At 58.9% G+C, this 27,719-nt stretch overlaps 2 protein-coding genes and 1 long non-coding RNA gene across 4 annotated transcripts; 1 reads left to right on the forward strand and 2 right to left on the reverse strand.

The window, feature by feature from the left end:
* Positions 1-1,646: 1,646 nt before the first annotated feature.
* LOC141731106 (uncharacterized) lies at positions 1,647-11,375 on the reverse strand. The gene is made up of 3 exons (XR_012583028.1): positions 10,431-11,375; positions 7,917-8,058; positions 1,647-2,613 (listed from the first exon to the last, which is right to left on the reverse strand). It is a non-coding gene; the product is annotated as an uncharacterized LOC141731106 (long non-coding RNA).
* On the forward strand, positions 9,383-20,943 carry LOC102063964 (tyrosine-protein phosphatase non-receptor type substrate 1). The gene is made up of 9 exons (XM_074553705.1): positions 9,383-9,627; positions 9,989-10,118; positions 16,238-16,597; positions 16,807-17,118; positions 17,232-17,579; positions 17,839-17,937; positions 18,348-18,372; positions 18,755-18,794; positions 19,459-20,943. Exons 2-9 carry the CDS (start codon positions 10,046-10,048, stop codon positions 19,711-19,713), a joined length of 1,512 nt encoding a protein of 503 aa, XP_074409806.1. The 5' UTR covers positions 9,383-9,627; positions 9,989-10,045; the 3' UTR covers positions 19,714-20,943.
* Positions 19,899-26,275, reverse strand: PDYN (prodynorphin). Of its 2 annotated transcripts, XM_074553730.1 has the most exons (4): positions 26,062-26,275; positions 23,947-23,994; positions 23,147-23,294; positions 19,899-22,904 (listed from the first exon to the last, which is right to left on the reverse strand). In XM_074553730.1, exons 2-4 carry the CDS (start codon positions 23,964-23,966, stop codon positions 22,353-22,355), a joined length of 720 nt encoding a protein of 239 aa, XP_074409831.1. In that variant the 5' UTR covers positions 23,967-23,994; positions 26,062-26,275; the 3' UTR covers positions 19,899-22,352. The 2 variants fall into 2 exon arrangements, with proteins under 2 accessions (XP_074409831.1, XP_074409832.1); XM_074553731.1 differs by lacking the exon at positions 23,947-23,994 and having other exon boundaries at positions 26,062-26,268.
* Between the last annotated feature and the right edge of the window lie 1,444 nt (positions 26,276-27,719).

Genomic DNA, 27,719 nt, shown 5'->3' on the forward strand with positions numbered 1-27,719 from the left:
TGCCTGCTGGCTAGCCAGGGCTGGGTCCCTGCCAGAAGAGACAACAGGAGGGAGAAGTCCTGGGATGCTGCACAGTTGGAACCTGCTCCCTCAAATTCCAAGTCTGTGAGCTCACCCCTTTGCAGCTCCCTGTTTCTCAGGCTTTTCCTTGGAAAGGAACGAAGCCAGAGTAAAATGGTGACATGTTTTACACTGGTTCTGATTTATTTCAGTTCTTACTATTGAGTCTTATTCCCTGTTTTCACGGTTGTTGTGGATTTTCACCAAAGGGGATAAACAGGTCTGGGATTTGGGGTTGTCATAGGAACAGTTTCTGTGCCACAGCCTCACTGCCAGCCTCGTCCCCTCCTGACAGAGTGAGGGCTCTGGCCAGAACAGCAGGGGTGTCTCCAGCCCCCAGGCACAGCCCCAGTGACAGCTGGGGTACAGGGCAGCCCCCCATGGCACTGGGACACTTGGGCTGCTCAGGGAGGAGATGGACTCCCAGGCACTGCCCAGCCAGGCCCACGAAGCAAACTGGGACCCCCAGGCTGCAGACCAGGGCTTTTAGCTGAGAGCTGAAGGTGTTTGGAGGATGCTGCTTTTCCCTGTGGGTTCTCTGGTGCCCAGTAGGAGGTTGTGTTATTGCAGTTATTGCTGCTGGGAACCTCTCTGGCCAACCTGGAATAATTTTCATTAAATCCCTGGAGCTGAAGGGGTGTGGAGTGGATGGGGGGCTGCCCTAGGACCATTCCTCATCTCTTCAGTCACAAGGGGAAGGGGTAGGCAGTGAAACTGAGAAGTGTCACGCACATCCTTTGTGCCCAACGCTCCTTTGGCCGTGTGCTCATGCACTGCAGGACACCGTGAGGCCAAGGCTCTGGCAGTGATTAAAGAGGGGTTTCCAGGGCCATGGGACAAACAGAAACATCCAGTGCTTAAGAAAGAGTCACACTGTGCTTTCAGTGTTGGACGGGACATTGCCCAAAGACAATCACCCTCTGGAGCCGGCACGGGAGGGCAGATCAAGCTGCAGGGCTGGGCCCTGACAGTGCCCGAGGGAGGGTCCCAGAGTGGGTGGGAGACGGGCTCTGCCTGCACTGGAGTTCCCAGGGCTCTTCATGCTGGATCAGCTCTTGGTGTGGTCCTGGTCCTCCAACATCCCCATGTACATTGTACCTGAAGTGAGCTGTGCATGCTCCTGGGCATGCTCCAGGGGGTTTTGTCCAGCCAGAAGAGCTCAGGGTAGGGAAACTCCTTGTGGAGCTCGCTGTCCCGAGGGCAGGATGCTGTGGGGTGCCTGGAGCTCCCTGTCCTGAGGGCAGGATGCTGTGGGGTCCCTGTGCCGAGGGCAGGATGCTGTGGGGTCCCTGTGCCGAGGGCAGGATGCTCTGGGGTCCCTGGGGTCCCTGTCCCGAGGGCGGGATGCTGTGGGGTCCCTGGAGCTCGCTGTCCCTCCCGGCACCGAGCGAGGTTAAAGCGTGGCTGTGCTTGGCCGTGTCCCCAGCGCTGGCTGCCCCGAGCCCGCACGAGTGTCCCTCTGCAGAGAAGTGCAGGGAAAGGGAAAAATATTGAGAGAGGCAGGAGAAGGGGGAAAGCAGGCGCTGCGGGAGGGAGCACAGCACGGCCTGAAAGCTCCCTCTCAGCGGGCTTTTGTTCGCCCTGGACGTGCCCAGCGCTGCTGCCAGCCCGGAGGGGCTGTGCTGGCGCCGGTGGCTCCCGGCGATGCCGGAGCTCTGCAGCCTGCCCGGCGCCTCGGTGCAGGGACGTGCCCGTGGTCGGGATGCCTCCAGCGGGGACCCCCATCACCCCTCGGCTGGGCTCGGACCCACAGCGCGCTCCCGAAAATAATTCCTCCTGACAGATCCATTTCTTCCACATGGTTCAGGCTTAATTTTATAATGGCATCAGTAGCTATGGCAACGTGTAAAAATAACGGGTCTCCGAGCCCGGCGAATTCTCCGTAAACAGCTCCGGTCTCCCGGAGCCCGGCTGGGTGGGCATCGCCCCTTGCCCGCGGCCGCTGCGCTCTGTGCCCGGGCTGGGATTCACGCGATGGTTAATTAGCAGCGTTAACTGCTTACGCCTTGGGATGATGGTTCCATCCGCTAATCCTTGCGGCTAGGCTGGGCTAATTGGGTGGATATCATTAACGCTGGCGGTCAGGAGCTGCCCCTACAGGGTTGCAGCACGGCGAAGGCTGGAGCACCCCTCTGGCACACCAGACCCAGCACGGGGCTGGCACCCACCGGGGTCGGACACGGCTCAGCCCCCACCAGCCCCATTCACAGCCCCAGAGCTGCTGCTCCTGTACATCCACGCGTGTGCACACGAGGGAACGTGCCCACGAAGGCGAGCGGGCACACTCAGATCAGATTTCAGCACACAAGACCCCCCTCAGCAAACACCAGCCAGTGCCGGCACCCGCCGCGGCTCAGAGGTCTCTGGGCACCGCCGCCAGTGGATAATCCCAGGCAATATTTTCTAAACCTGTTAGACATCACACAGACCCTCTAAATCCCTGATCCCCCTCCAAGGCTCCAGCGGGATGGCAGCGCTTGGCAGCTCGGATTTGCAGCTTCTTATCAGGGCCAGCCCCTCGGAGCGATGCAGTCACCGGGAGCGTGGTGGATCCTGCCGACCAGAAATAATCCCCCAGATTTTTGTTGCTTTCAACTTAAAAAAAAAAAAGGACAGACCAAGAGAAACCCCACGGAGAAGCGTTTTTCTCCAGCAGGGCAAGAATAAGCCCAGCCCCACAGATCTGAGAGCACCGAGTCTCAACGGGGCCAAAATAGAGCCAACAGGTCTGGAATGTGGCTCCTGAGCCTTGGGGCGGCTATGGGGACAACATGGGGACAGTGACACAGGGACAGCCTGGCAGGAGGGCTGGGGATGGCATTGAGGGCTGGGCAGCATCCTCTTCCAAGGGCTGGCTGTTTCAGGGGGTGCAGCCCCCCTGCATCCCAGCAGTCGTGCCATTCCCACTGTGAGGCATCAGACCCAGCAAATGACCCCACAAAGTCCCCACTGCTGGACACAGCACCTTCCTTTGCAGTAAAGAGTGGCACAGGGTCATACCAGGTCTCCTACCCCCCATGTGCCATGTGTCAGCCCTCCATGGGGCATCCCAGGGGCCATGCCCACACGCCAGGTTCCACAGCACAAATCCCACCTCTGAGCCCGGATTTTAGCACTTCACAGCAAGGGCTCTGCCAAGCAGGAAGCAATGGGCTGAGCTGGCTGAACATGATCAATCCCCCACGTTAGCAGTTTTATTTCCATCCGCAGCTGCCACAGGACTCTGAGGCAGTGCAGCCTCTCTGAGCTCCAGCGTTATCTGCTGCTGCAGCCTCGGATGCGCTTTCATGATAACGATTTGCAATCAACAAAGAACTTGGAGAGGATGCAGAGAAAAACCCCAACAACTGGCATTGGAAACTGAGATGGTATCTCTCTTCCCTCGGCCAGGCTCCACCACAGTCCTGCTGGTACCACCAAGGGGAGATCAAGGTCTTCTCCAGCATTGCTCTGTGGGGCTGGCTGTGTGCTGGGAATCTGGGTGCTGGCACTGCCACCACATCCCCATGAGCCAGCACGGTGCAGAACTTCCCCCTCCAGAGCAGGGAGGGAGGCTTTAGTTTAAACAGCTCCCAGGAGTCCATCAATGATTAACACCCAGCTCTGAACTGTCCCTGCATGGCTGGAGCTCTGCCTGCACCCTGCCTGCCCTCCCCCCTGCTCCTGCCGCTTCCTCCTCCACAGCATTTCTGCTCCTGGGGCTGGGGCAGGGTCCCAGGGTGGGCACCAAGGCTCCCTGTGGCTCTGGAGCCCATCAGGGCTGGGGTGAGCCCAGTCATGCCCCATGCAGACAGCACAGACATCTCCCAGTTTTGCAGCCACTGCACTAAGGGTGCAGGATTGAGGCCACCCTGTGTCCCTGCTGAGCTGCCCCGAGGGGGCTCTCCCTTGTGCCCTGTCCCTGTCATCAGTTAAGGTTGGAACAGCCCCCTCAGACTGAGTCCAACCATTCTCCCAGCACTGCCAACCCACCATGTCCCCAGTGCCACATCCACATGTTTTTGGACATTTCCAGGGATGGTCACTGCAGCACTTCCCTTGCAGCTTAGTCCCGGGGCTGTGCACGTGTTGCAGACCCACACAGAGAGCAAACCCTTCTCTGGGGCAAGGGGAGGATCCTGTTTGCCAGCCAAGGTCAGCACAGCCCTGCCAGGACTCGCAGCACCTCGGCGGGCACAGGCGCCAGCACTGCCAGCCCTGTCCTTCCCAGCCCACGCTGCTGCTGTGTTTTCCCAGCCTGTCAGCAGTTTTACCCTAAAACCCCTCACTTCAGGTCAGCCAGGGCCGTTTCCAGGCCAGGCACAGGATATAAGCCACCTTTCCTGCTCTGACACAGCCGTGAGGAATTCCCCCAGAGTGTGAGCAGTGCGATTGTGCTGGGCTGCATTAAGGAAGCCCGGGCAATTCCCTGCTCTGCAGCATCCCACGGGACACCACTGCTGGCTGGCACAGCCTGGGAGCACAGCCCGGCCCCAGGATGGCTCAGCTGCCCTGTGAATACAGTCCCTGCTGGAGCCTGGGGGTTTTCCTGCTTGCTTGTGGATGGTGGATGTTCTAATGTGGGTGGGTGAGCTGACACTGGGCTCTGCTGCCACTGCTGAAGGCCAGGGTGACAGTGCCATGGGGACACTCAGAGCATCACCCCAACCCAGCAAAGCCCAGCTGAGCAGGCAGAGCTGCAGCCCTCCCTCATTGTCATTGCAGGGGCTTGGAGGGAACCAGTTGATCCTGGCAGTGCTGGGGATTAATTCAGTGGTAGAGGGACACTAAAATTAAGTGGGCTGTGATTCAAAACCCTAAGGAGGGGGCAGAAATAAGGGGTCCAGGCAGTGTGCACAGAGGGGCCTCCTCAGAAAATGCCCCATGCCAAGGAACACCTCACCTCCAGCCCACACCAACTGTGCCCCACAGCCCCAACAAAGACCTGAGAGAGCTGATATAACTCAGCTGTAACTCCTAAATCACCCAATAAAAGCTCGGCTAAATCAATTACAGGTAGCTCTCATAAGCCCCCTCAAGAGGTGAGGAGCAAACCCAGGCCCACAGAGCATCCTCCACAGCCTACCCCACCCTTCCCTGGCAATCACAGCCCTAACAAAGCCCCTGCAGCTCATCCAGGGTCTCTCCCATATATAAGGGGGTGATGTGATGCACCCCTTCCCTGGCTGCAAGTGTTTATGATGGTGGATGCTACCACAGGAGTATGAGGAGACAGGTAAGCTACATACCCCTGCTTCTAAAATCCACTTTTAGAGGGCTGTGGGTGCCCCTTCCCTGGGTCACAGTCCATGAAAGCCATGCCCACATTGACATATTGCTTGTTATAAGTTAACATGAGATAAACTAATTTAAGCTTCCCCTGTACTGCATGTCTCGGATTAAATTGGCAAGGTACCTAATGAAGCTGCAGCTCCATTTGTTGTGCTGGAAGCCCTAAATATCAGCAGTGTAATTGGTGCTCCCCGCTTCAAGAGACATTTGTGCTTCTCTCCCAGCTGAAAGCCCTCTCTGGGTGCTGACTGAAGCCTGAGAGGTGGGGTGGGGGGAGGCTGGAGGATGTGCCCACCTAGATCTGAAGCTGGAGGGGTCTTGGAATTAGTTTTTGAAGCTGGAGGATGGATGGGGGGAACATGAAGCACTATGAAGGCTGCACTGTCTTGTGGGTGCCAGAACAGACCTTGTGTGGGCCTGGTGCTCTGATGTGGTCCCACAGGGTGTTTTGTTGTGGTGAGCTGTGAAAGTAGCACCTCTCAGGGGCTGGGCTGGGAGGTGGTGGTGGCTGGGACTGGGCCAGGCTGGCTCTGAGTTTCCCCAGGGTGGTGAGTCCCTGCGGCACTGGGTTTTTTGGTTTATCAAGGAATCTTTGAGGTTGGAAAAGACCTTTAAGAGCATTGAGTCATTATTGTGGAGGGCTCCCATAAGTACTGGCTGCTCACTGGTGCTTGGGCATGGCTCTGTGCCCACAGCCCCAAAACAGCACCTCTGGATGCTGAATTTGGGGTATTTTCCAGGCTGATGTCTAAAGTATTGGTATTTTTTTCTATATCCCTAAGCTGGTTTGGATTTTGAAAGGTGGACTGAGCATTTTGGGACAGCTGCTGTGTCCAGGTGTGATGTGGCCACTCAGGCTATTGGTGCTTTGCCCACTGTGCCACCCCATTGCTAGGATGGGGATTCCAGGCAGAGAAGGACTGCAGCCACCTCCCTCAGTGAAATGTGATTCATTGGCAGGCCCAGGTTTGGCCCTGCAGGGCAGGGACTGGAGCCTCTCCCAGCTCCATCCCCTGTGAATGCCCTGCAGCCAGGGGAGGCACCGCTGCTCCCGGGGGGGCAGTCGGGCTGGGAGAGGATCACACAGGAGCTGATTAAGGCATGAGAGAACAGTCTGGGCAAAACCAGTGCTGCAGGACTTTCCACTGGGATTGGTCTTGTAATTGTTCCCACTGCATGCTGCCAGGCTCTGACAAGAGATGGGGTGCTGCTGCTCTGGCTGGGGGTCCCTGTGTGTGGATGGGTGAGGGAGCAGATCCTGCAGAGCTGCCCAGCTGGGAATACAAAAAGGACATTGAGCCTGTGGTTGGTAATTGGGAAGGGGAGCAGACCCCTGCCTGCCCAGCACCCAAACCCACAGGGGTGGCTGAGCCTGGCCCAGCCCACGTGGAGCTCGTGCCTTCCCCAAACAGGTGCTAGCAGCGTGATGTGAGTTCCTCACTGTGCCTCAAAGCTGTGAAAATCAACTCATTCTTGAAAAGCTCTCCAGAAACACTGCCCTGTCCCCATGCTGGCTGCTGCCCAGCTCCTGGGGCCAGGGAGAGCCCAGCTCTGGGGTCTCTGGAATCCTCCCTGCCGGAGCAGGGGTTTTGAGCTGAAGCAGGGAGATGCTGCAGAGCAAGCACAGCCTGGGTGCCCGCTGGCAGCACAGAGAGCCTGGCACTGCTGCCCGGCCTGCCAAGCAGTGCTGCAGCCTCCTGCTCACCGTGGGTGTTCTGTACAGAAGGATGATGATGATGATGGCAGAGTTGCACTCCCAAAATTTTGCCTTGTCCCTCTGTCTCAGGAGCGCAAGGAGCCAAATGCTTCTCTCTCCCTGACTCCCAGTGCAGGGCAAGGGCTGCCCTGACAGGGTGAATCCTCCAGACCTCTCATGTTGGAGCAGGGCCCCTGTGATGCAGAGTGGAAGGGCCATGGGTGGGAGGGGAGGCAGCTGAGCCTGCCCATATGCTTCCTAATGGGGAGCAATAGCAGCTCTTCCCGGGAAGCTCGCGCCGCACCATCTGCTCTGTGCAGTACCTTCTCTTGCAGAGCTTTTTAAAGCTCTAACTTCCCTTCCCGAGCGCTCTGCGGTGGCTGCTGCTTGTGTGCAGGCTGGCTCTGCTCTGAAATCGCCTCAGAACAGGTTGTCTGAACCTTCCACACCGAGCAGAGCATCCCAGGCAGGCTGAAGCCAACCAGGCCTTCAGGATCTGTGCTTCCATGTAAAAATAAACCAGGAGAGGTGGCTGTGAATGGCTGCAGTGTGTCCCTGGCATTTGCCCTCATGCTGGGCACTCACTTGCCCTGAGGGTCTCTGCTCCTGGACTTGGGCTGGGTGGGATGCACTGCCCATGGTGGTGTAGCTGCAGGGCTTCCACAATCCACTGCTAATCCTGTGGAATATCCAGAGCTGAAAGTGACCCACCCAAAGGATCAGCAAGTCCAACTCCTGTCCTGGCACAGGATACCCCAAGAACCCCACTCTGTGCCCAAGAGCATTGTCCAAATGCTTTTTGTACTCTGACAGGCTCAGGGTTGTGACTGGGGAGCCTCTTCCAGTACCCAAACACCCTGTGGTAGAAGAACCTTTTTCCAATACCAACCTCAAACTTCCCTGACAGAGCTTCATGCAGTTCCCTGGAGGCTTATCACTGGTCGGTCACCAGAGAGCAGAGCTTAGCACCTTTGCTTCCTCTGAGGTGTAGTGTCCCTCTTGTAGTGATGTGTCCTCCCTGTGTCCCATCCCTGTGCAAAGAAATTATTGCTGTGCACAAAAGGCCAAATCCAAGTGCTCCTCTGGACCCCTGCTCCCTGTTGGCCACTCTGGCCAGCTCTGTGAAGGGAAATGATGGCTGTGCTGGGCTTTCCAGGACCAATGCTGTTGGCCACAAAAGTTTTTCCAGTGGGATCAGAACTGGCCACAAAGCTTGAGTGCAGCCTCCAGCTGCCAGGGGATGGCAGAGGGAGGTGGGTGCAGAAGCCTGGGGAGTGGTTCCCGGTCCCAGCAGCGCTAAATTAAGGCTGGATGTGCCCCATGGGCGTAGCTGGGGCTGAGGGGGAGGCTGGCGGGGCCGGGGATGCGCGGGCGGACGCCGTGCGCAGATTGATGGTGCCAAGTCACTTCAGATATCTCGGCTGTGTTTGTGCGAGGCTCTAAATAAAACCGACAGCCCTGGCGGCTGCCTGCAGAGGGAGGGAGAGGAGGAGGAGGAGGGGGAGCCGGCAGCGGGTCCTCCAGTGTGCACCCAGCGCTGTCCTCGGGGACCCAGCCCAGTGTGGGAGAGTGATGGTGTGAGCTGCGTGGGCTGGGAGCTCCTGCTCTGCAGCGCCTGCCCCGTCCCTGCCAGGGCAGAGGGGACAGTGGGGTGGTGCTGGGAGCTGCCAGCATCGCACCTGGCATCCCAGGTACCTGGCCTGGCCTGGCTGAAGTGCCCCTGGGCGGTGTGAGAAGCTGTGACAGGTGCAGGCAGTGGAGAATGTGTCCTTGTGACTCCCCTGGGAAGGACTTGGTGTCAGGGAGAAGCAGGGTGGTGCAGGGACACGAATCCCATGGATGCTGACACCCCGACAGCCTCTTCCTCAGCCCTGCCCACCACTACAGCTGCCTTGTCCTCAGAGTCTTGCTTCTGCCTGCTGCAGGCTCCCTCGGAGGGGACATCACGGGGATGTCCCCATTCTCCCAGCGTGCTGGGCAGGAATCTCCTCTCCCTCCCCATCCACCCTGTGCCTGTCTGTGCTGCACCAGTGTCCCCTCCTGGCCCTGAGCCCTGTGGGCCAAGCTGACCTGTCCCTGTGGCACCGGCAAAGCACCCCCTGTGCCTCTGCCATGGGCTCACCTGTCCCTTGGGAGGGCACTTGGCACCCCAACGCTGTGCACTGTTTGTGCCTCTGCCACGGGGGGTCCTGGCTCAGCCCCGGTGGTCCCTGTGTGTTCGGGACCCCGAAGGCTGTGTGTGCTCCTGTCCCCAGTCCCAGCTCGGGGATGCAGGGCTGTGTGTTGTGGCCGTGCCCAAGCGCTGCCTACACCGGCAGTCTGTGGCGAGTGAGCGGATCCCCAGCCCCCATTCCAGGGACCACGGAGCCGCCTCGCTCTGTCCCGGCGGGCAGGGACCGGGCACCGCAGGGCTGCTGGCGGCCGGTGCCGGGATCCCCTCCCAGCCCACCTTAAGGCAGCCGCACACCGGGCTGACCGGAGGACTCTGCCCGGGGCGGGCGGGGCTGGCTTCGCCCCCGCCACGGTGGGAAGCGGCGCCGCACCGGGGCTGCTGGGAGCCGGAGGGGTCTCGGAGCTGGGGCCGGCTCGGTCCCTCCCCGGTACCACGGCAACGGAGGCGGCGCGGCGCGGGGGGAGGCGGCTCCGCGCGGCACCGGGGCACGCGCCCGCCCGGGGCCCCGCCGCGGCGGCCCCGTCAGCGGCCCCGAGCCCGCTCCGGTGCCCACGGGCGCGGCGGGGCCGCGGGTCCGTGTCGGTGCGTGCGTGTGCGCTGCCCGCCCGCCGCGGGGGGAGAACGGGGGGAGCCCGGCCTCCTTCCTCATTTTGGGGCTGAGAAGGGCGATTTCCTTCGCCAGCTGCAGTTCTGCGCTTCTTGCTTTTTTTTTTTTTTTTTTTTTTTTTTTTTGCCTTTTGCCTTTCTTTTTTTTTTTTTTTTTAATTTGTTTTATTTATCAAACCCAGCCGCCGAGCCGGGCGCGGGGCCGCGCTCTGAAGCCGCGGGCTCCGCTCCCCGCACCGATGGAGCCGCATCCCCGGGATCCCGGCCGCACCGCCTGGGCATTGCCGTGCCTGCTGCTGCTCGCCCTGCCCGGTAAGCCATGGCTCCTGCCTGCCTTCCTGCTCCTTTCCTAGCCCTATTCTTCTCTTTCCCTCCCACCCTGCTACCCTGCTCTGCCCTGTCCTCCCCTTTCTCACTGCTCCTCTCCTCTGCTTTGCCCTGTTTCCCCCCTTTTTTCCATCCTGCTCCTGCCTCCTCTGTCCTGTTTTCCAGCTTTCCCTCCCACACAGCTCCTCTCCCCGCTCTGCCCTGTTTCCCCCCTTTTCCCTGCTCCTCTCCTCTGCCCTGTGCCCCCCTTGTCTCCCTGCCCTGTCCCCCGTTTCCCCCGATCCTCTCCCCGCACACCTCCGGTACCGACATGACGCCGCCTCTCCGCGCACGGTTGCTTTGACCTTTCTGCGGTGACCTAGAGAGCGGCGGTGGCCGAGGGGCTCCCGCGGGGCCCTCGCCTCTTCCCAAACCCAACTTCAAGGCAGGCAGACATGCCCTTTCCCAGCGAAGCAGGGAATTCGGCAGGGGCATGAAGAGGCATGTTGTTCCCACCCATCTGCGAGCACCCCCTGCCAGCTATGGGTGAGGCAAAACTCAGCAAGCAGCCGGAATTCCCACTTGGAGATGGTAGTGGAGGGGGCATTGGTGAGGGCTGCCTGTTTTCTCTGCCAAGAACTTGTTTTTCTTGCTGCCCTCCTGCTTCACCCCGCTGTGGGCTCTCAGCTGTTGGGCACTGAGGCGGTGGAATTGCAACACCTCTGGCCGTGTAGTCCTGTGTCGCCTCAGGGTGCCCCAGACCTCTCACAGGCTCATGGCTCCACCAAACCCTTGTAAAAGCTGGGGGACACTGCAAAGGACCAGTCAGAGTGTGCCACTCTTGGCTGTTTCCCTTGCCGGCAGTGGGAGGTCTCTCATCCCACCAGGAACCGAGCCCTGTGCTGACTGCTGCTTTCAAGGATGCTTCCTTTCTAGGGTGTTTCGTTTTGGGTGATTTCGAAGGAATTGCTCTCCCTGCCAAAGAGGGACGGGGTTTTTGAGGCAAACCTGCAGCAATAATGATGCATCTTCAGGAGCATCTCGCTGCTGAGTTTTCTGCTCAATTCCAACCCCATCCCTTCCAGCCAGATCCCACTACAAGCAGCCCAGCCCAGGTTTCGCGGGGGAAACCCGCATTCTCCCGAGCCCATTGAAATAGTTACCATCAAAGCTTTGCTTGGGCAAAGAGTTGGATGCGAACTTGGGTAGAAAGCAAATGCTTTCAGCACAACGCTCCTTGCTTTGAGTCGCCTGATCACAACTGAGAAGTGTTGGCCCCAAACTGAAAACTCAGGCTGCTGAGAGCCAAGAAGGCTTTGGCGGTGAGCACGGCTTCCCAGTGAGCCACTGCGATTTCCTGCGTGAAAGAATAGCTCCAGCAAAGCTCCTGAACTTAATTAAATGTGGTCTTGGAGTAAGAACCCCATTTCTTTGAGCCAGCCATGGGAAAAAACCACCCTGGTGTTTTGAAGTGGTTTGCATCCCTGATTTTAGGTGCAAACGTGCACGTCTTTTTTTTCCATATGGCGAATCCCTCCTGGGCCGTGGCTCAAACTGAGCTGAACTCCAGCAGAGTTGGCCCAGGCTCCCACTGCCGGCTGTTCTGACAGCTTCTGCAGAAGTGAAGGGGAAAAGGAAAGGTCCTGGAGGAGACCTTCCTGTGGGGCAAAGGCAGCGAGATGTGGGAAACCAAACAGCAAAGCCCCATTGAGGAACTGTGCCCTGCAGAGCCCTTCCAGGCCAGCCTGTCCCCACAGAGGTTTCAGCTGTGCTCCACAGAGCCTCTTCCAAAGGGGAATTCAGTTTCCTGCTGGGGCTCTGGCTCTTGGGATGAATTTCTGCTGATGCTGGAGGAGGGGAGCTTGGAAATGGAGGCTGCCTGTGAGCTGAGGCTTCCTCTGATGTCGCGGATGTGAAGCACAGCCTTTACTACAGCCCTCCCTGAGCGCCCTGGGGTCTTCTCTGGGCTCAGCAGCGATCCCCAGGGCTCTCCTTGCCTTCCCTAAACAGCAGATTCCAGGCCTTTTATAGACAGCACCTGTTAGTTTCCGCCCCTGGCAGCCCTGCTGCAGGTGAAATTCCAGCAAGATTATTTTGGGGTTCCCCTGCCTGTTGGCCTGCTCCTTCAGTGAGTGACTGTGGGGCTTGGGATGCCGGTGACCAGCTGCACGTTGTTTCTGGAGCACGCAGCCATCCCGGAGCTCCTTACCCAGCTCCTTCAGAGGAAAAAAATCTATTTTTACCAGGAAGCATCCAAGCAGCCTCTCCTGAATTAAACCCCGGCCTCTTGCAATCTGTTCAATATCAAATACTTCAAAAGGTGGAATATAGAAAAAAATGTGTCACCGACATGGAAAACTTGCACTGCAGTGAGAGCTGGGATTATTTTGCTCCCAAATTAAACTGAATAACGGGAAGGAGGCAGGCTCTGCTAGATCGTGCTCCTGCCTCTGCTCTGGGCTGGAAGTGCTCTGGGTCTGCACTGCGAGGGTGCTCCCACCTACGTGGGAACTGTCAGGTGATGCATTTCAGGGCTCTAAAACCCTTGGCTAATTCTGGAGTGTAGGATAGAACAGATTACAGGGTCAGAGCACCTAAGTTCCCCATGATCTTGGGGGCAAGAGGATCGTGTTCCAATTCCTAGTGGCTTGAAATCTAAGGAAAAAGGTGTCATCAGGCAGCAGGGGAGAAGCAGGGAAACAGTGAGAAATTGTGGTGTCTCATGTTTTTGTGGCCTGAAGCCCCTGAATGTCCCACTCCTGGTGCACAAGCACATCGTGAGCTGCTGGGAGGGAGCTTGGCTGGGCTCTCACTCCCACTCCCACTGGGTGAGCACCTCAAAAGGGGAAGGAAAGGCATCAGCTGCATGTGAGGAGAAGCTGTGTTCAGGGAGAAAGAGGAAAGAAGCTTTGGTGGAAACTTTGCATTTTCTAACTAATGTATTCTGGGGTTTTCTGCCGACTTCCCCTTTGTGTTTTCCCTTTGGGGTGGAGGGGTTGGGAGCACTGCTCTGAGCTGCTGCAGGGGGTTGGGGTCGTTCTGAGCAGGAAGGGGTCAGGCTGGTCCTGGTTGGGGTGGTGGATGCAGGCAGGAAGTGGAGGAGCCAGGTATGGGGTGGTCCTGGTTGGGGTGTTCTGTGGTGGATCTGGCTGGAGCTTTGTGCCATAGATCAGAAATCCTGAACAGGGTGATCTGAGCAGAGCTGGGTGAGGGTCTCTGAGGCAGCAGAGCAGAACATGAGGGAAAATACCCCAAAGCCCCATTTCAGTCCTGTCTGAGGGGCTGCCTGGAGCCTCATGGTGTGACTCTTGTGCAGTGACCAAGAGCTGCCAGTGAAGCCGGCAGCATGAAGCCCTTTTTCCCTTCAATCCTCTGGGAGCAGCAGCAGTCAGGAAAGCAGGAAAGCACCTTGCATCCTGTCCCTGGACAACAGCACGCTCTGTGCCTGCTAATCCCTGCGCAGGGGAGGCGGGCACACTGCTGCCCCGGTGAGGAGGGAATGTGAGCTCGGGGCTGTGGAATGCATACAGACCTTCCACTCGTGGCTGCAAATCTGCACCCTGGGAGAGATCCCTGCTGCTTGCTGGGATAAATCTCCGTGGCTCCAGGAAGGCAGGACCCTTGTGCCAAGGTGGTGGGGAGCCCTTGCTGCCCACCAGCCACGCTCAGCTCAATGTTCCACTGCAGTCAAGAAATGACCTTTGGAGCTGAGCAGTGCCCACCCTGACGCTCTTTGGTGTTGGGGTCAGCTCTGGGGCCCCAAAGCAGGCACTTGCCCAGCTCTCCCCCTCAGCACACCGTGTGCCTCGTGGGGAGATGGGCAGATGGAGAGAGGGAGGATGAGGAGGAGGCGCTCGGCTCGCTCAGGTTGGGCTCTGTGGGGCCGTGCAGGCAGTTCTGTCCGGTGCAGGGGACCCTCATGGGTAACCACTCCACAGAAGTTGCTTTTGCAGAGGGGAGCAGTGAGTAACTCACTCATCACAGGGCACAGAGTGAGTGGAGGGGGTGGCCCTGGCTTCCTGCTCCTGTGGCCGCAGTCCCTTGCTTTGCTGAGTGCTGTCTGCTAATGAGCTTTGTTTGCCCAGTTTGGTGGAGCCAGTGCTTGGTGTGGTGGCCCCCTGGGTACCTGGGAGGGCTGGGGCTGCCAGTCTCTGTGCCTGTGGCAGCCTGGTCCCTGCCTGTGTCACGTCCACGTGCAGTGGGTTGGCATGAGACGGATGATGTGATGATGCTTCTGTGCTTGTGAACTTCCTCTGTGTGTTTCTCAACCATTTCTTGCAAAAGGTCTCTCGGCAGCAGGAGATGGAGAAGTTCAGAAGCTGCCACAGAAGCAGATCTGGTGGTGTTTGCCCCGTGTCAGTGCTGTGTTCAGCACATGGAGTGCACGAGGCCTCTGCTCCAGGGCTGCTCCCCACAATTTTGGTGTCATCTGAGAAACACAGGGTTGTCTTGCAGGTGCTCAGGGCGCCACTGCTCAGGTGCAGGACCAAGGCTCAGAATGAGTGACTCATGTGGACGTGACACAAACCAACTCGGTCCCTCTGTGCTTGTTTTGTGGGAAAAACTTGTTCTCATGTTGAATGCTGCTGGTGTGTTAACCCTGACATGGCTTCAAAGGAAAACACCAAGGCCTGAAGGTTTTGGCTGAGGATGCTGTGGACTGGTGCCCTGGGCAAAAAGCCTTTAACTGGGGCAGTCTGGAGAAACTGCTCCTGCTAATTCTGGCCATGGAGATTGAGTAATTCCACACACAGTGCAACAGTGAAAACATCTGTGGGTACAGCACATACCGCTGTGAGTCAGGAGGGATTAACAGCTGCCAAAAATCAGCTCTGGTCTCTGTGACAGCCAGCTGTGGCCAGAGGGGTCAGAGCAGCTTGTCCTGCAGCAGGTCCTCCTGGGAGCATCCAGCCAGAGATTATCCTGCTGGGTCCCAAGGGAAGCCTTGGCACAAGTTGCTGTCCTGGATTTCCCTGAAAGGAGGCTGTAGCCAGGTGGAGGTCATTGTCCTCTCCCAAATAACAAACAACAGGACAGGAGGCTCCAAGTTGTATAGGGGAGGTTTAGGTTAGATATTTGGGAAGAGTTCTTCACTGAAAGGGTAAGAGAGCTGTCCAGGGCAGTGGTGGGGTCACCATCCCTGGAGTTATTTAAAAGATGTGTGGATGTGGCACTTGCGGTCGTGGTTTGGTCAGGGGCTTGGGCAGTGCTGGTTTAATGGTTGGGCTCAGCAATCTTAGGGCTTTTCCAGCCTAAAGGATTCTGTGATTCCATGATTCTGCTGTGAGGGATGTGGGCTGCTGGTCCATGTGCTCCCCGTGCTGCTCAGCATTACCTGCTCAAACACAGAGATCTCTGTGTGACCGTGACACTGGTTCTGGGTGCCACAGCCACCTGTTACCAGCAGGTGGATCCAAGTGGTTCCCCCACTTCTCTCCCCATGCAGCTTAAAAAAATGTTCCTTCAGGCAGTGACCAGGACTGAAATCTTGTGTGAATTTGGTTGAAATAACTATATTGGCATAGGAAGCACTGACAAAATTAACCCCTGGGTAAGCCATGGGTGTGTAGTGAGGGTTATCTGGGATGTTACTGTCTGTCTGTCTGTGCAGGGAGGTGTGGCACAAGTGACTGGATTAGGGACCAGTGGTATGGAGATGCTCCAAAGGTGATGTTTCCCTGTGCTTTCTGCTGAGCAGGAACAGCACCTGCTTGGCTGGCATTGGTGGGGAATTGGCTGTGCTCTGCTGGGATCACCAGGGCTGGGATTCCATGCAAAAATGGGACATATTCAGGATAGAAAATGCAGTATCACATTGGTGATGGGAGCTGGCTCTTTGGAGCACCTCATTTTGTGTGCTTCTTTCTCCTGGCTGACAAAGCCAGGTGGCTGTGGGAGGCAGCCCAGCGTGCTGGAGACACGGACAGCTGGGATGGGCTCCATCTGTACAGGGCTCAGCACAGTCACCAAGCAAAGCTCTGTCCAGCTCTGCTGCCAAGCCCTGCAGGCAGAGCAGTGTGGCCATAGCCCATCACCTGGGGTGCCCAGCCTGTCCCAGGGCTGGGAGAACCGTCAGGAGTCTGGATGTGTGGTGCCAGGCAAGACTTTGTCTCTTTTTTCTCTAGGTGTGGATGCCCAGGCGGGTCAGGACTTCACTGTGCAGCAGCCCCAGGCCAAGGTGACAGTCACAGCGGGGGGGACGCTCACCCTGGACTGTGTCACGTCTGGAGTTGCTGGACCAGGTCCTGTGATGTGGCTGAAAGGCCTGGGCAGTGGGAACAAGACTGTCTATAACCCCAATAACGAGGATCCCTCCTCCCGTGTGACGGCGGCAGTGCCTGGGTCTAACACAAACTTCACCATCCACATCAGGAACGTCCAGCCTGAGGACATGGGCACCTACTACTGTGTGAAGTTTGTCAAGGGGAGCACTGGTGCTGATGAGTTCTTTAGGCGTGGCAGTGGCACTGAGGTGACTGTGCAAGGTGAGTGGGGCTCCTGGAGCAGCTCCTGCTGGGAGCCACCCAGCGGGCTCTGCTTGGCTGGAGCAGGGATGGGGAAGGGGCTCAGGGCTGCTCCAGGAGAGGATCCCATGGGCCATCCCCGTGCCCTTGTGTGGGACTCTGCTCCAGGCAGGCCCAGGGCAGGGCAGGGGGCAGAGCCTGGTCTGAGGGCCCCGTGCTTCTCCCCACAGCCAAACCCAGCCCCCCGCTCGTGTCCGGGCCTGAGCAGAGAGCGATGCCGGATGAGTCGGTGCCTTTCACCTGCACGACCGGAGGGTTCTTTCCTGACAAGATTGACGTGAAATGGTCCAAGAACGGCAACCCCATGACAGCTCAGCCACCCCAGGTCACTCAGTCAAGGATGAAAACCTACAACATGTCCAGCACAGTGCAGGTGACCCTGCAGAAGGACGATGCCCACTCACACATCACCTGTGACGTGACGCACCCCACGCTGCCGGCCCCGCTGCAAGGGAGCTTCCAGCTCAGCAGGGTGCTGAGAGGTGAGGGCTGGGGGCTCGCATGGGGGTGCTGCTCTGTGGGGCTGGGGTCCCTGGGAGGAGGGCAGGACGCCCTGTGGGGCACAGCAAACACCGAGCTCTGCCTCTCTTCCCAGTTCCTCCCAGCATTGATGTGCATCCTGAGCCGAGCCCCGCTGAGATGAACAAGACCGTGGTCTTCACCTGCCTCCTGAAGGAGTTTTACCCACCTAATGTGTCCGTTTCCTGGCTGGAGAATGGGATTGAGATAAAGGGGCAGAACCTCTCTGGGCCACTGGAGGTGTCCCGGGGCTTGTTTGAGCTGAGAAGTCGGGTGGAGGTGCAAGCAACGGAGGAGAAAAACGGGTCCACAATCACCTGCAGGGTGGTGCACGATGGCCAGGCCCCTGCCAACGACTCAGCCGTCCTGTGGATCTCCAACCCAACCCTGGGAGGATTGAGCAACAAGTTCCAGATTAATAAAGGTGTGTCAGAGCTGCTGGGATGGGGTGCCTGGCAGGGTGGCTGTGTGGTGTCACCCCTGAGGAAGCTCAAAGCCCCAGTCAAAATCTGGTTGAAGGACCAAATCTCCATATCAGGGGGCTGGGGGATGTGACGGTGGCAGGCACTGAGCTGTCCTCCTTGGTGCCTCACGCATCACTGGGCCAGTCCCAGTTGTGAGGCTGCTGGGACTGTGTGGTACCATGTTCCTGGGCCATGGTGACCTTTTCGGTGATGTTTCAGATGATATGCTCATCTACATCGTGGTGGGTGTGGTCTGCACCGTGCTGGCCCTGCTGGTGGCTGCCATTCTGTACCTGATCCGGACCAAGCAGATCAAGGGTAAGGGAGCCAAGTGTGGGGCAGGGAGACAGCTGCTCCCAACCCCGTTTTTCCTCTCTTTCCCATGTGTTTCACGTTGCCCTATTGGACAATAACTCCTGGCAGTGCAGCTGCAGGTCCTTCCCAGTGGGGTGATGAATAGAGCTGCCCATGTTGTTTGAGGCTGCAGGGAAAACTCTGGCTGGTCTGAATCCTGCCCTGCACCTCCTGTGCTCCCCCAGGAGCAGTCCTGAATGAAATTGATTGAAACTCCAGGGAATTGCAAGCATTTGCCTCTGGGAAAAGATATGTCCTTGTCCTTGAAGCAGTCTCTGCATGTGATCTCTGTGCCCAGGGAAATGGGGCGTTTATCTTGTTTTCTGAATTATTTTTTCCCTAAGTTTTTTCCTAATTTTTTCCTTCTCTTTCAGCGGGTAAAAGCTCACCGTCTGCCAGGTGAGTGCAAATCTCTTCTAGTCACTGGGTAACCTGTGGGAACTCTGAGCTAGACACCCCCAGTCCACAGAGTCCCTCAGGACTGGGACAGAGCTGTATCCCCAAAACTTGTGAAGGGGAAGGCAGGAGCACAGTCTCTGCCCATCTCCCCAGCTGGGGCTCTGGGGATTTTTGCTTGTGGTGGGGCTGAGCAGAATGGTGGGAGCTGGTCTCTGGCCAGCAGAGAGGCAGCTGGACCAGCACAAGCCAATGTTGAGGACCTGTCTTGCTGGGTGCAGCTGCAAGGACCTTGGCTTGCATCTGACCTCCCCAGCTGCTCCATCACCAGGGAAAGGGCAACAGGACCCTCCATCCATCTGACTGTTCTTGTCCCTCCTTCCAGGTTACATGAGCCAGAGAAGAGCAGCGAGGCCACGACCCAGGTGGGTGATGCTGGGAGTGGGGAGGGAGAGTGGCTGGGTGCCACTGGAGATGGGAGTGGAGGGTGGTGGTTCTCAGTGAAACATCTCAGTGTCTCCACTCTGTGGCTGGAGGTGGAAGAGAGGCCGCCCCAGGAAGAGGATAGCCACTTCCCTGAACCTTTTCTGCCTTCACCCTCCCTCCTCCACCACCTCCTCCTCCTCCTCCTTCTTCTCCTTCTCCTCCCAGTAAAGTCTGGGTTGGTGCTGCCTGGAGAACCAGCTGTGCGATAGCCAGCCAGGCTATTTGTGGAGTTATTTTGCATTTGGTGACGCAGCTACGAGCGAAGTCGTGATCAGCAGCAATCTGTCCATCCCACCCAGGCTCTGCCAGCTCCCGCGTGGGCATCACTGGGCAGTCTGGCCTTGCTGGGATGCAGTGGCTTCAGTGACAGCTCTGGAATTGTGGCAGTGGTTTTGAAGCCAGAGCAGGGTGATGGGATGGCTCACGATGTGAAGCTGTAGTATGGGGTAGAGCATGGCTTCAGGGTGGTGGCTGCTGGCATTGTTCTCCCATAGAAGCAAGGTTGAGGTGCCCCGGGCCGAGCTGCAGTGGGATTGACTCCAGAACAGGGCTGTGGGTCCAGGGACATCGTTCCATAGGAGGGACTCTTGGTGCCTCATGCAGGAATCCGACCCCAACAACCTGACCTACGCGGACCTGAACTTCGACAAGGAGAGGAAGAGCATCCGGCGGATGGTGGAGATGAGCCAGCAGTCGGAGTACGCCTGCATCCAGAGCAACCAGGCGCCCAACGGCGACGACAACCTCACCTACGCCGACCTGGACATGGTGCACCTCAGCAAGGCGCCCAAGCGGCCGGCCCCGCGCCCCGAGGAGGCTGGCTCCGAGTATGCCAGCGTCCAGATCACCAGGAAGTGATCAGTGGCTGCAGGGACCCCCTGTCCTGCTGGGAACAGCTCTGCTCCTCCCTAAGACTGTTCTCTTGGAAGCAGCGGGAGCGATGTGAGGATGCGCTGCGGTACCTGTGTTTTAGGATGGAAATGGAGCCCGCAGTACTTGTGGGGGTCTTCTCCCATCCAGAGAGACATGATTTTTGGGGGCAGTTTGGTCCTGGGGCTGCCAGCTCCATCCCTTCAGGACCCCCATCAAGGGTTGCTCAACCTCAGTGTGCCGGGTTTGCCCGCGAGCAGATTCAGCCAGCGGAGCAGCAGCTCCTTGGGAAGCTCCAGCTGCGCTGAGGGGACAGGTACAGTGCCTCCACACCAGCTCTCATGGGGATGCCACTGCCTGGCCCACGGCTCCCCAGGACCAGCAGGGCCCCCACACTGCCTTCTGGGGCTCTGCCACCACGCCTGGACACCAAACTCTGGCTTTAAAGGAAGGACCTGAGTGTCCGCCTCTCTTCCCAAGTGTCCCTTCTGCGGGACCTCTGTCTCGCCACAAGGCCAAGAGGCTGGAAGGCCAACGAGCCAAGGCCCCCGCCCTGCCGTCCAGGGGAGCTCCAGGTCTGGCTCCTCAGCACCAAGCATCCTCCTCCTCATCATCATCATCACCTTCCTGTGCTCAGCCTTGCCCTGCCCTGGGACCCACCAGCGCTGCCCCAGGCTTGTACAAAGCGTGCGAGGGCCCCCCAGCCTGGCTCCCCCTGGGAGCTCCCCGCAGGTACCGTGTAACATGTTTTGACTGTTTGACATGTAACTGTTAATTTTTAGAGCTGAAACCCCCAATGTTTTGTGTTGTACGTGGGTGTACTGCTGTGTACTTAACACTAGAATAAGATGTGCAAAATTAAGACCGAGGCCTCAGTAAAGAATCCCCTAAACCCTACAGAGTTTATAAGAGACTTCTATGCTCCCCCCACCCCAGCTCTGTCTTGGGGGCCAAACAGGCTCCCCCCAGCCCACCCATGGGGACAAATGTCTTCCCTGTGCCCCCTACCTGGGCCACCGTGTGGAGTCTGACCCTCTGTTGGCTCCTGCAGCAGTGGAAGTGCAGGGGGCTTGAGGGCACCTGGGGTCCTTGGGGTGCTTTGGGAGCAATGTGACTGCTTGTACAGACATTTTTTGTTGTTTTGTTTTTTTTTTTTTTTTCTTTTTGCTTGCAAGATATTTTTATAATAAAAGTGAAAAGTCCTGTGCTGCTCCCGCACGTGAGCGTGTCCCTGTGCTCAGGGGGGTCACCTTGGCACTGGCACTGGGGCTGCAGGGTGGGCTTGGGGGTCTGTGTGTCCTGCAGGGAGGAGGAGAGGAGGGCTCGTCCTGCACAGCCCTGTCGTGTGTGCTGCAGGGAAGGCAGGAGGTCAAGGCTGGGATGGGGGCTGTGGTGCTGGTTCCCCTGGGCACCATGAGGGAGGGGAGCAGTGCACCCCATGGGCAGGGAGCTGAGCTGGGGTGCCCAGACTGGTGTGCAGGCAGGCTGGGTGCTGGCTCCAGCCTGTGCTGTGAGTGAGCTGGAGCTGGTGCCTGGGCTGTGTCTGGGGCATGAACTGTCGCACCAGAGCCAGGAACTGCCATGTGGGGCTACACAGACACTTAAAAGGGAAGTTGCTGCCCAGGCTGGGCTTCCTCAGCTCTGAGCTGCTGCTGGAGGGGTCACTGAGCAGAAAAGGGACAGTTTGCCCCCTGCCCTCAGCACAACTGCCCCTTCCCAGCTGGGCAGCAGTGGTGATGCCCAAGGGAGTCTCCCCTGCCTGCTGCTGCAGGGGGTACCTTGCCAGCACCCTACAGCCCCCTGCAGCAGGCTGAGCATGGCTTGCTCAGCTGAGATGGCCCTTTCACCCTCAGGATATGGCTCCAGAGGTGTGTGGGGCCCCACATTCCTTTTGGCACCAATGGCACTGGAAGGACACTACCGTGTGCTGCTCTCACAACCAGCACCCCTGGCCCATTTGGGCACCCCAGTTTGGGGTGCTTGGTCTGCCCTGCAGAGCACACTCAGCACCCAGATGGCTTCAGCTTCGTTGGCATCTGCCTTTTATTGACTGCAGGGGGAGTTGGGTGTTGGGGCTTGGGGCTGACCCTGCCTCTGGAGTCGCTCTTGGAGGGGGAGCCCAGGGGCACCAGGAGGGTGCTGGGATCGGTGGGCTGCTGTGAGAGGCTCGGGGAGGGGAGTGAGGGCTGGGCTCAGCAGTGCTTGAACACCTGGTGATAGTGCTGTGGTTCCACCAGCCACCTCTGCCCGTGGCCTCCCCGGTCCAGCCCTGCTTCATCCTTCCCAGTGCTCGGAGCCCCCTGCCCTGTAGCTCAGCTCTGGTAGTTTGCAGATGCTGCTGTGCTCCAGCAGCCACGGGAGGATGGAGGATCTCTGTCCCCAGCAATACCCCCCGGGAACCCTGGGCTGGGCCACAGCTACCCCACCAGCAGCCGGAGGAGTGGCACTGTCCCCTCTGCACACAGGATGGGCAGGTGAACCAGAGAGGGACAATGGGATGGAACTCACGGTCCCCTGAGCGAATGAGGCAAGGGTGACACTGGCCACACTGGGCCGGGCAGGGGACAGGGCTGGGGGTGATGGCACAGTCGGGGTGGCAGTGGCAGTGTGGGGAGCCATGCCTGGCTCTATAGGTCTGAGACCTCCCCTGAGTAGGCGCTGGGGTCCTCGTCCGACCGCGTGGTCACCTTGAACTGCCGCCGCAGGAAGCCCCCGTAGCGCTTCTGATTGTCCCACTTGAGCTTGGGCCGGATGCGGCGCAGGAAGCCCCCGTAGCGCTTGTGCAGCTCCGGCCCCTCGGCCCCTGTGGGCTCCTCGTCCCCGTCCCCTGCCGGCCCCGGGTAGTCCTCGGGGGCCGCTCGCTCGCCCGGCTTGCGGCCGAAGCCCCCGGACTTCTTGCTGAGGCCACCCTTGGCGTGAGCGTTCTCGCGGAGCAGGGACAGCAGCCTCGCCTTGGACATCATCTTCATGAAGCCCCCGTAGCGCTTGGCCGGCGCTGGTGGCAGCTCTGCAGCGCCCAGAGCCTGCTCTGGCTCTGCCTCATCCTCCTCTGCCTCCTGTGGGGATGGCTCTGTCCCCTCGGCCAGGGCCACCAGTGGGGCCAGGAGCGCCAGCGCCTTCCTGCACATCTCCCACTCAGGGCCGGGTGACAAGGAGCCCTGGCATTCCCACAGGCACATCTGTAAAACAGCGGCCACAGGTACTCGGGGTGAGCCCCTGCCTTCCTCCCGCCCCACCCCGAGCCCAGGGGTCCATGCCCACCGTGCTGCTCAGCTCGGTGAGAAGCCAAATTTGCACAACCCCAGCACCTTGGGGTGCCCATGACCAGCACACCAGGTGCCACCCAGCTCTGCCACCCCGCACCCATGACACTCCACTGCTGTGGCTCCCTGGCTCACGTCCCCGTGGGGCTGGCACTCACCAGGGGCTGGACGCTGCTCTCGGCACCGCGGCTCTGGGCTGCGCAGAGGGAGCACTGGGTGACACAGTCGGCAGATGCCACTGCAGACAGGGACAGGCAGAGTGCCAGTGCCAGTGCCCACCGTGCCATCTCGCCCTGCAGACGCTGCCTGGAGAGGGGAAGACAGCACAATGCCTGTCACCATCCCTGTGCCAGCTCTGGGGGCCATCACTATAGGCACTGGGCACCTACCACCTCCATCTGTGAGCTGCTCTTGGGATCATATGCAGGGACCTGTGCCTGTGCCCATTCCCACATGATTCACCTGTGGGTGCTGCTCCCAGCAAGGACACCACAAGATGTGAGCCCCTACCCTGGCTGCAGCCTGGTCCTTGGCACAAGGCCAGAGCCATTGCCAGCCCCTGGTGGCCACCAAGTCACTGTGGGCAGGACCACAGTATTGCATCTCGTATCTCATCTCATATCTCAGTTCCTCTCGGTTCCTCTCCATCTCTTTCCATACCATTAAAAAGAAAAGTCCCTTTTTTCCCCCAGCACTGGGTTTCTCTGTGATTGCCACGTCTGCATGGCGCAGGCAGATGAATCACCAGCTCTTCCCCTTGGCCCTGGGGAAAAGAGCCCCAGCAAACGGAGCTGTGGTGGCAGGTGGATGGGGGGATGTCATGGCCCAGTGTGGACTCACTCCAGGCTGCTGTACCCCACACCAGAGCAGCCTCATCTCCCCTCCTTCCCACTCACCAAGTCTGCTGGGCTGGTGCATCAGGAGAAGGGAAAAAGGAGGACTCTGGGTTCCAGCCTACCTGCACACCACCATCACCATCCTCCAGATGTTTGAGAGCCTCTGGCCTCTGTGGATGGATGAGGACACTGTGCTCAGCTGGGAGAGGGGCTCTGCAGGTGGCAGTGCTAAACCTGACCCTGGGTGAGGCTGGAGGGGCCCCTGCCAACCCCAGCAGCAGTGCCACAGGATCACGGTGCCACTGGGACCATGATAGCCCTGGAGTAAGAGCCAGCCCCAAAGGGGTGCACTGGCTGCAAATCCCTGCCCGCCTCCATTGCTGCTTTTATCTAGGGTGGGTAAGGCATGACCCAGAGGGATCTGTTACACATTAATGACGCATATTAGAGACTATTGTGCTCTCCAGCAGTAGCAGCTAATGTACTGTAATTGGTACTGATGAAGAATTGTTAATGCCACAGTATTAATTCATGCTGGATTAAAATTTAATTTAAATTATCTGCACCATCGTGTGTCAAGCTGTCTGCATTCCTTGGCTGCACAGCCGCCAGCTCCGTGAATCCTCGCAGTGCCCTGGCAGTGTGGCAGGGCACGGGATGGCAGCTGCCCAGGATGGCAGGGGCACGGTGGGACCTCAGCCAGCCTGGACTCTGAGACACGGGGACAGTCCCTTATTGCATCAGGGCCACCGAGACCGCCCCGAGGAGCGAGGACGTGCCCGCCGCACAGGTAGGTGCCAGCTGCAGCTCCAGGGGGAATGAAGCTCCGACAAAGAGCTGATAACAGCTTCGCCGAGCCCCGCCGGGAACCTTTTCTTTCCCTTTCCCCACCCGCTTCCCTCCCTTGCTCCTCCGCTGCCTCTATCCCCGTGGGTGCTGCCAGAGCAGCACACAGGGACGGCACCGGGCACGTTCCCATGCTGGTTTGTCTGACACTGCACAGTTCAGACCTCTGGCATTCCAGACACGGTGTGTCCCATCCCTGTCACCCTACTGCCGACGGGGGATTTCATGGCACTCAGGGGAGCTGCAGTTCCCTGAGCACAGCATGGCCAAGGACACCCTGGGACACCCCACTGCAAATGTACCGTGTCCAGGTGGTGCCACAAATGTCCCAGCAGTGCTCTGCCTGCTCCTGGAGCTGGGATGAGGAGGACTGGCAAAACGGGAGCAGGAAAAGGGGAAGAAAACAAAGGGCTTTGGACAAAAGAGGAAAGAAGCAGCGGGGAGGAAAAAGCGAAAAGAACACAAAGGGAGGAAGAAGAAAAGCAGAGTTCGAGCTCAATCCTGCGTTACCTGGAGGAGCCATCCTTCCTGCAGGAACACCTTGGAAGGTCCATGGCAGGGTCTGGCAATGCCAGCATTGAGTCCCAGCCTCTGTGGCCACTCTCAGCACATCCTACCTGTGCCAGGTGCCTGCTGATGTCCCTTCCTTCCCTGTCCCATTTCCACTTCAAATACCAGGCTTTGCTTTGGAAAACCCCCAAGCATCATCCATGCACCCCAGGGGCCAGTTACAGACCTGGTGACCCAAGGAGAGATGAGGAATCAGGACTGTGTGTGCTGGACAGCAGAGACTGGTCCCATCCTGACTAACCTGTGATTATACCTAACAAAGGATGTGAACAGCTCTCCCACTCTGAGCAGGTCCCTCCTCCCACACAGGTCCAACTCCACGGGTTTGGGTCCTGCACATAGTTCTTGTGGAGAACAATCAACCTTCCAACGTCTCCTTTCCTCACCTCCAAAAATTTCCTGGAAACACCATCAGGACAAGGCTTCTCCAAAAAGCTGGTAACTTTTGGAATAGAATCACTCAAGCACTGCAGCCACACTGCTGCCTGAGCCAAGAAGGGGGAGAGAGAACCCTCCCATCCTCTCTGCCCACTCCCTTTGCCCCTGCAAGCCCTGGGTGATTCTGCTGCCAGGATGGCAGGCACAGCATCAGCGCATAAATGAACCCCAGCAGAGCTCGGGACTGCTGCTCACGGGCTCTGAAACCACTCAAGGGACAGGAGGGACCTACAGACATATGGAAGCTCCCCAAAATAACTCAAGTCCAACCACAAGCCACTCTCAGCAGTGCTGTTCTTAAACTGTTGCTTTTTGGGGAGCAAGAGCGATGCCCTGACTGTACCCACACAATGGAAGGGGGATGCCACCCCCGGCAGCCCTACCTGCCGCTGCTCCCTGTCCCGCCGAGCACCCGCTTCGCCAAGTCAGGACGGCTTGTGGCCGGTGGCTGTCCCTCCACGGGCGTCAGGCTGCGCCAGTCATCGGTGGCAAGGCCACACTGGCAGGTGGCCCCGCGGTGCCGCCCCGGTTGCCCACCGGACTCGCCGCCGGCTGCCTCTCACCCCGCTTTTATGGCCACGGAGTCTCCTCCTGCGGCGGGGCCCGGCTGTGCGCGGCGGCAGAGCCAATCGGGGCGAGGGAAGCTGTGAATAATCAGCCCCGCAGCATCCCCGCCACCTCCCCAGCAGGCTCGCCCGCACCGCCGAGGCCTCCCCGCAGCCCCCGGCCGCCCCGGGAATCGGGGAGCGCATCCCGGGGTGCGCTTGGAGGCATCCGTCGTGCCCAGCCTCGGTCCTCGGGGCTGAAACGCCTGCCCCAGACAAGGAAGGTGGCAGAGGACCGGGATGGGGTCTGTGTGCCTTCCCGCCCAGCTGCGTCCCAGAAGGGTTTGGCCCCTGGATAGTGAATTCAAATCGTGTCCAAGAAGGGTGGAGGGGGAAAGGTGAATCCCTGGACCTGCCCTCACCCTGCTCCCCAGGCTGGGGAGAGGCACCGACCTCGTGGAGATGCTGAGGAGGGAAGTGAGCCCATCCAGAGCTGCAGAAGGGAGAGAGGGTCTTCATGGCCCGGGAAAGGGATGTCCCAACCCACCCAGCCTAGCTGCTGTCAGTGAAAAAGCCTTTGCATAGAAACCCCCCAAGCTCTGCAATGCCAAGGCTCAGAGCGCAGCTCCACATCTCCCTGAACCCCCTCCTCATGAGGGCAAACACTGAGATGAGCCAAAGAGGCAGGGGGAGCTGGCTGGGGGGAAAAAGAACACCCTCACTTTCCCCACTCAGCCCCGATTCCTGTTCTCACACATTTCCAAGTCTGATTTGGGGATAAAGGCGAACAGCATTGGGGCAATGACAGACAATCCCTGATCCCCTCCACGTCTATCCCACTGCACCATGTCACAACAGACGTGTGGGACGGGGGTGCGAGGTGCAGACCCCACAGGACATCCCACACCGGCCCCCACACCCCGGAGGGTGCAGACACATCCCCTGCGCCGCTGGCAGTGCAGCCAGTCCTCTCGCCTTGAAGATGGAGCTATTTTTATCGGAGCTCAAGAGGGATGTTTCCCAGCAACCTGCTGTTCTCCCAGCTCGAACACCAGCTGCTGGACCTGGTGCCCCCCCTTGCTCAGCCCTCCCAGCACTGCTGAGGGAAGTGGGGGCCATCGACACGGCTGGGACCCTCTGCTGGGCGCCCGGCAGCCACGGCAGCCTGTGCCCGTGGTTCTCTGCCAGGGCTGGTGATCAGGTCCGTCGGCATCCTTGAAAAGCAGGCGGGACCCCAGGCTTTTGTCTGGAGGTGGATTTTAACTCATCCGGGCTGGGGCTGTGCCAACACGGAGGGACCAAGGGAGCAGGGCAGACCCTGCAGCCCCCTCAGGGCCAAGGGAGGAACCCACCCCTCCATCCCTGGGGCTGCAGCGAGGGAGGATGGAGCTCGGGCCCCGCAGGGGCAGAGGGCGGCCACGGCCCCGCCTCGCTGTATCGGGGTGTGCTGGGCTGGGCAGGCACAGAACAAAGCTGAGAAGAACAAAACGCATCTG

This window comes from Zonotrichia albicollis, chromosome 17 (assembly GCF_047830755.1).
Source record: "Zonotrichia albicollis isolate bZonAlb1 chromosome 17, bZonAlb1.hap1, whole genome shotgun sequence".
Classification (NCBI taxonomy): Eukaryota; Metazoa; Chordata; class Aves; order Passeriformes; family Passerellidae; genus Zonotrichia; species Zonotrichia albicollis.

Excerpts from the sequence above, each read along its gene's own strand:
- LOC102063964 (XM_074553705.1), top strand. The coding sequence starts at position 10,046 with ATGGAGCCGCATCCCCGGGATCCCGGCCGCACCGCCTGGGCATTGCCG. Across the intron at positions 17,938-18,347 it reads CCGGACCAAGCAGATCAAGG|CGGGTAAAAGCTCACCGTCT; the intron begins GTAAGGGAGCCA and ends CTTCTCTTTCAG. Across the intron at positions 18,795-19,458 it reads GCAGCGAGGCCACGACCCAG|GAATCCGACCCCAACAACCT; the intron begins GTGGGTGATGCT and ends TGCCTCATGCAG.
- PDYN (XM_074553730.1), bottom strand. The coding sequence starts at position 23,966 with ATGGTGATGGTGGTGTGCAG. Across the intron at positions 23,295-23,946 it reads ATGGTGATGGTGGTGTGCAG|GCAGCGTCTGCAGGGCGAGA; the intron begins GTAGGCTGGAAC and ends TCCCCTCTCCAG. Across the intron at positions 22,905-23,146 it reads AGAGCAGCGTCCAGCCCCTG|ATGTGCCTGTGGGAATGCCA; the intron begins GTGAGTGCCAGC and ends GCTGTTTTACAG.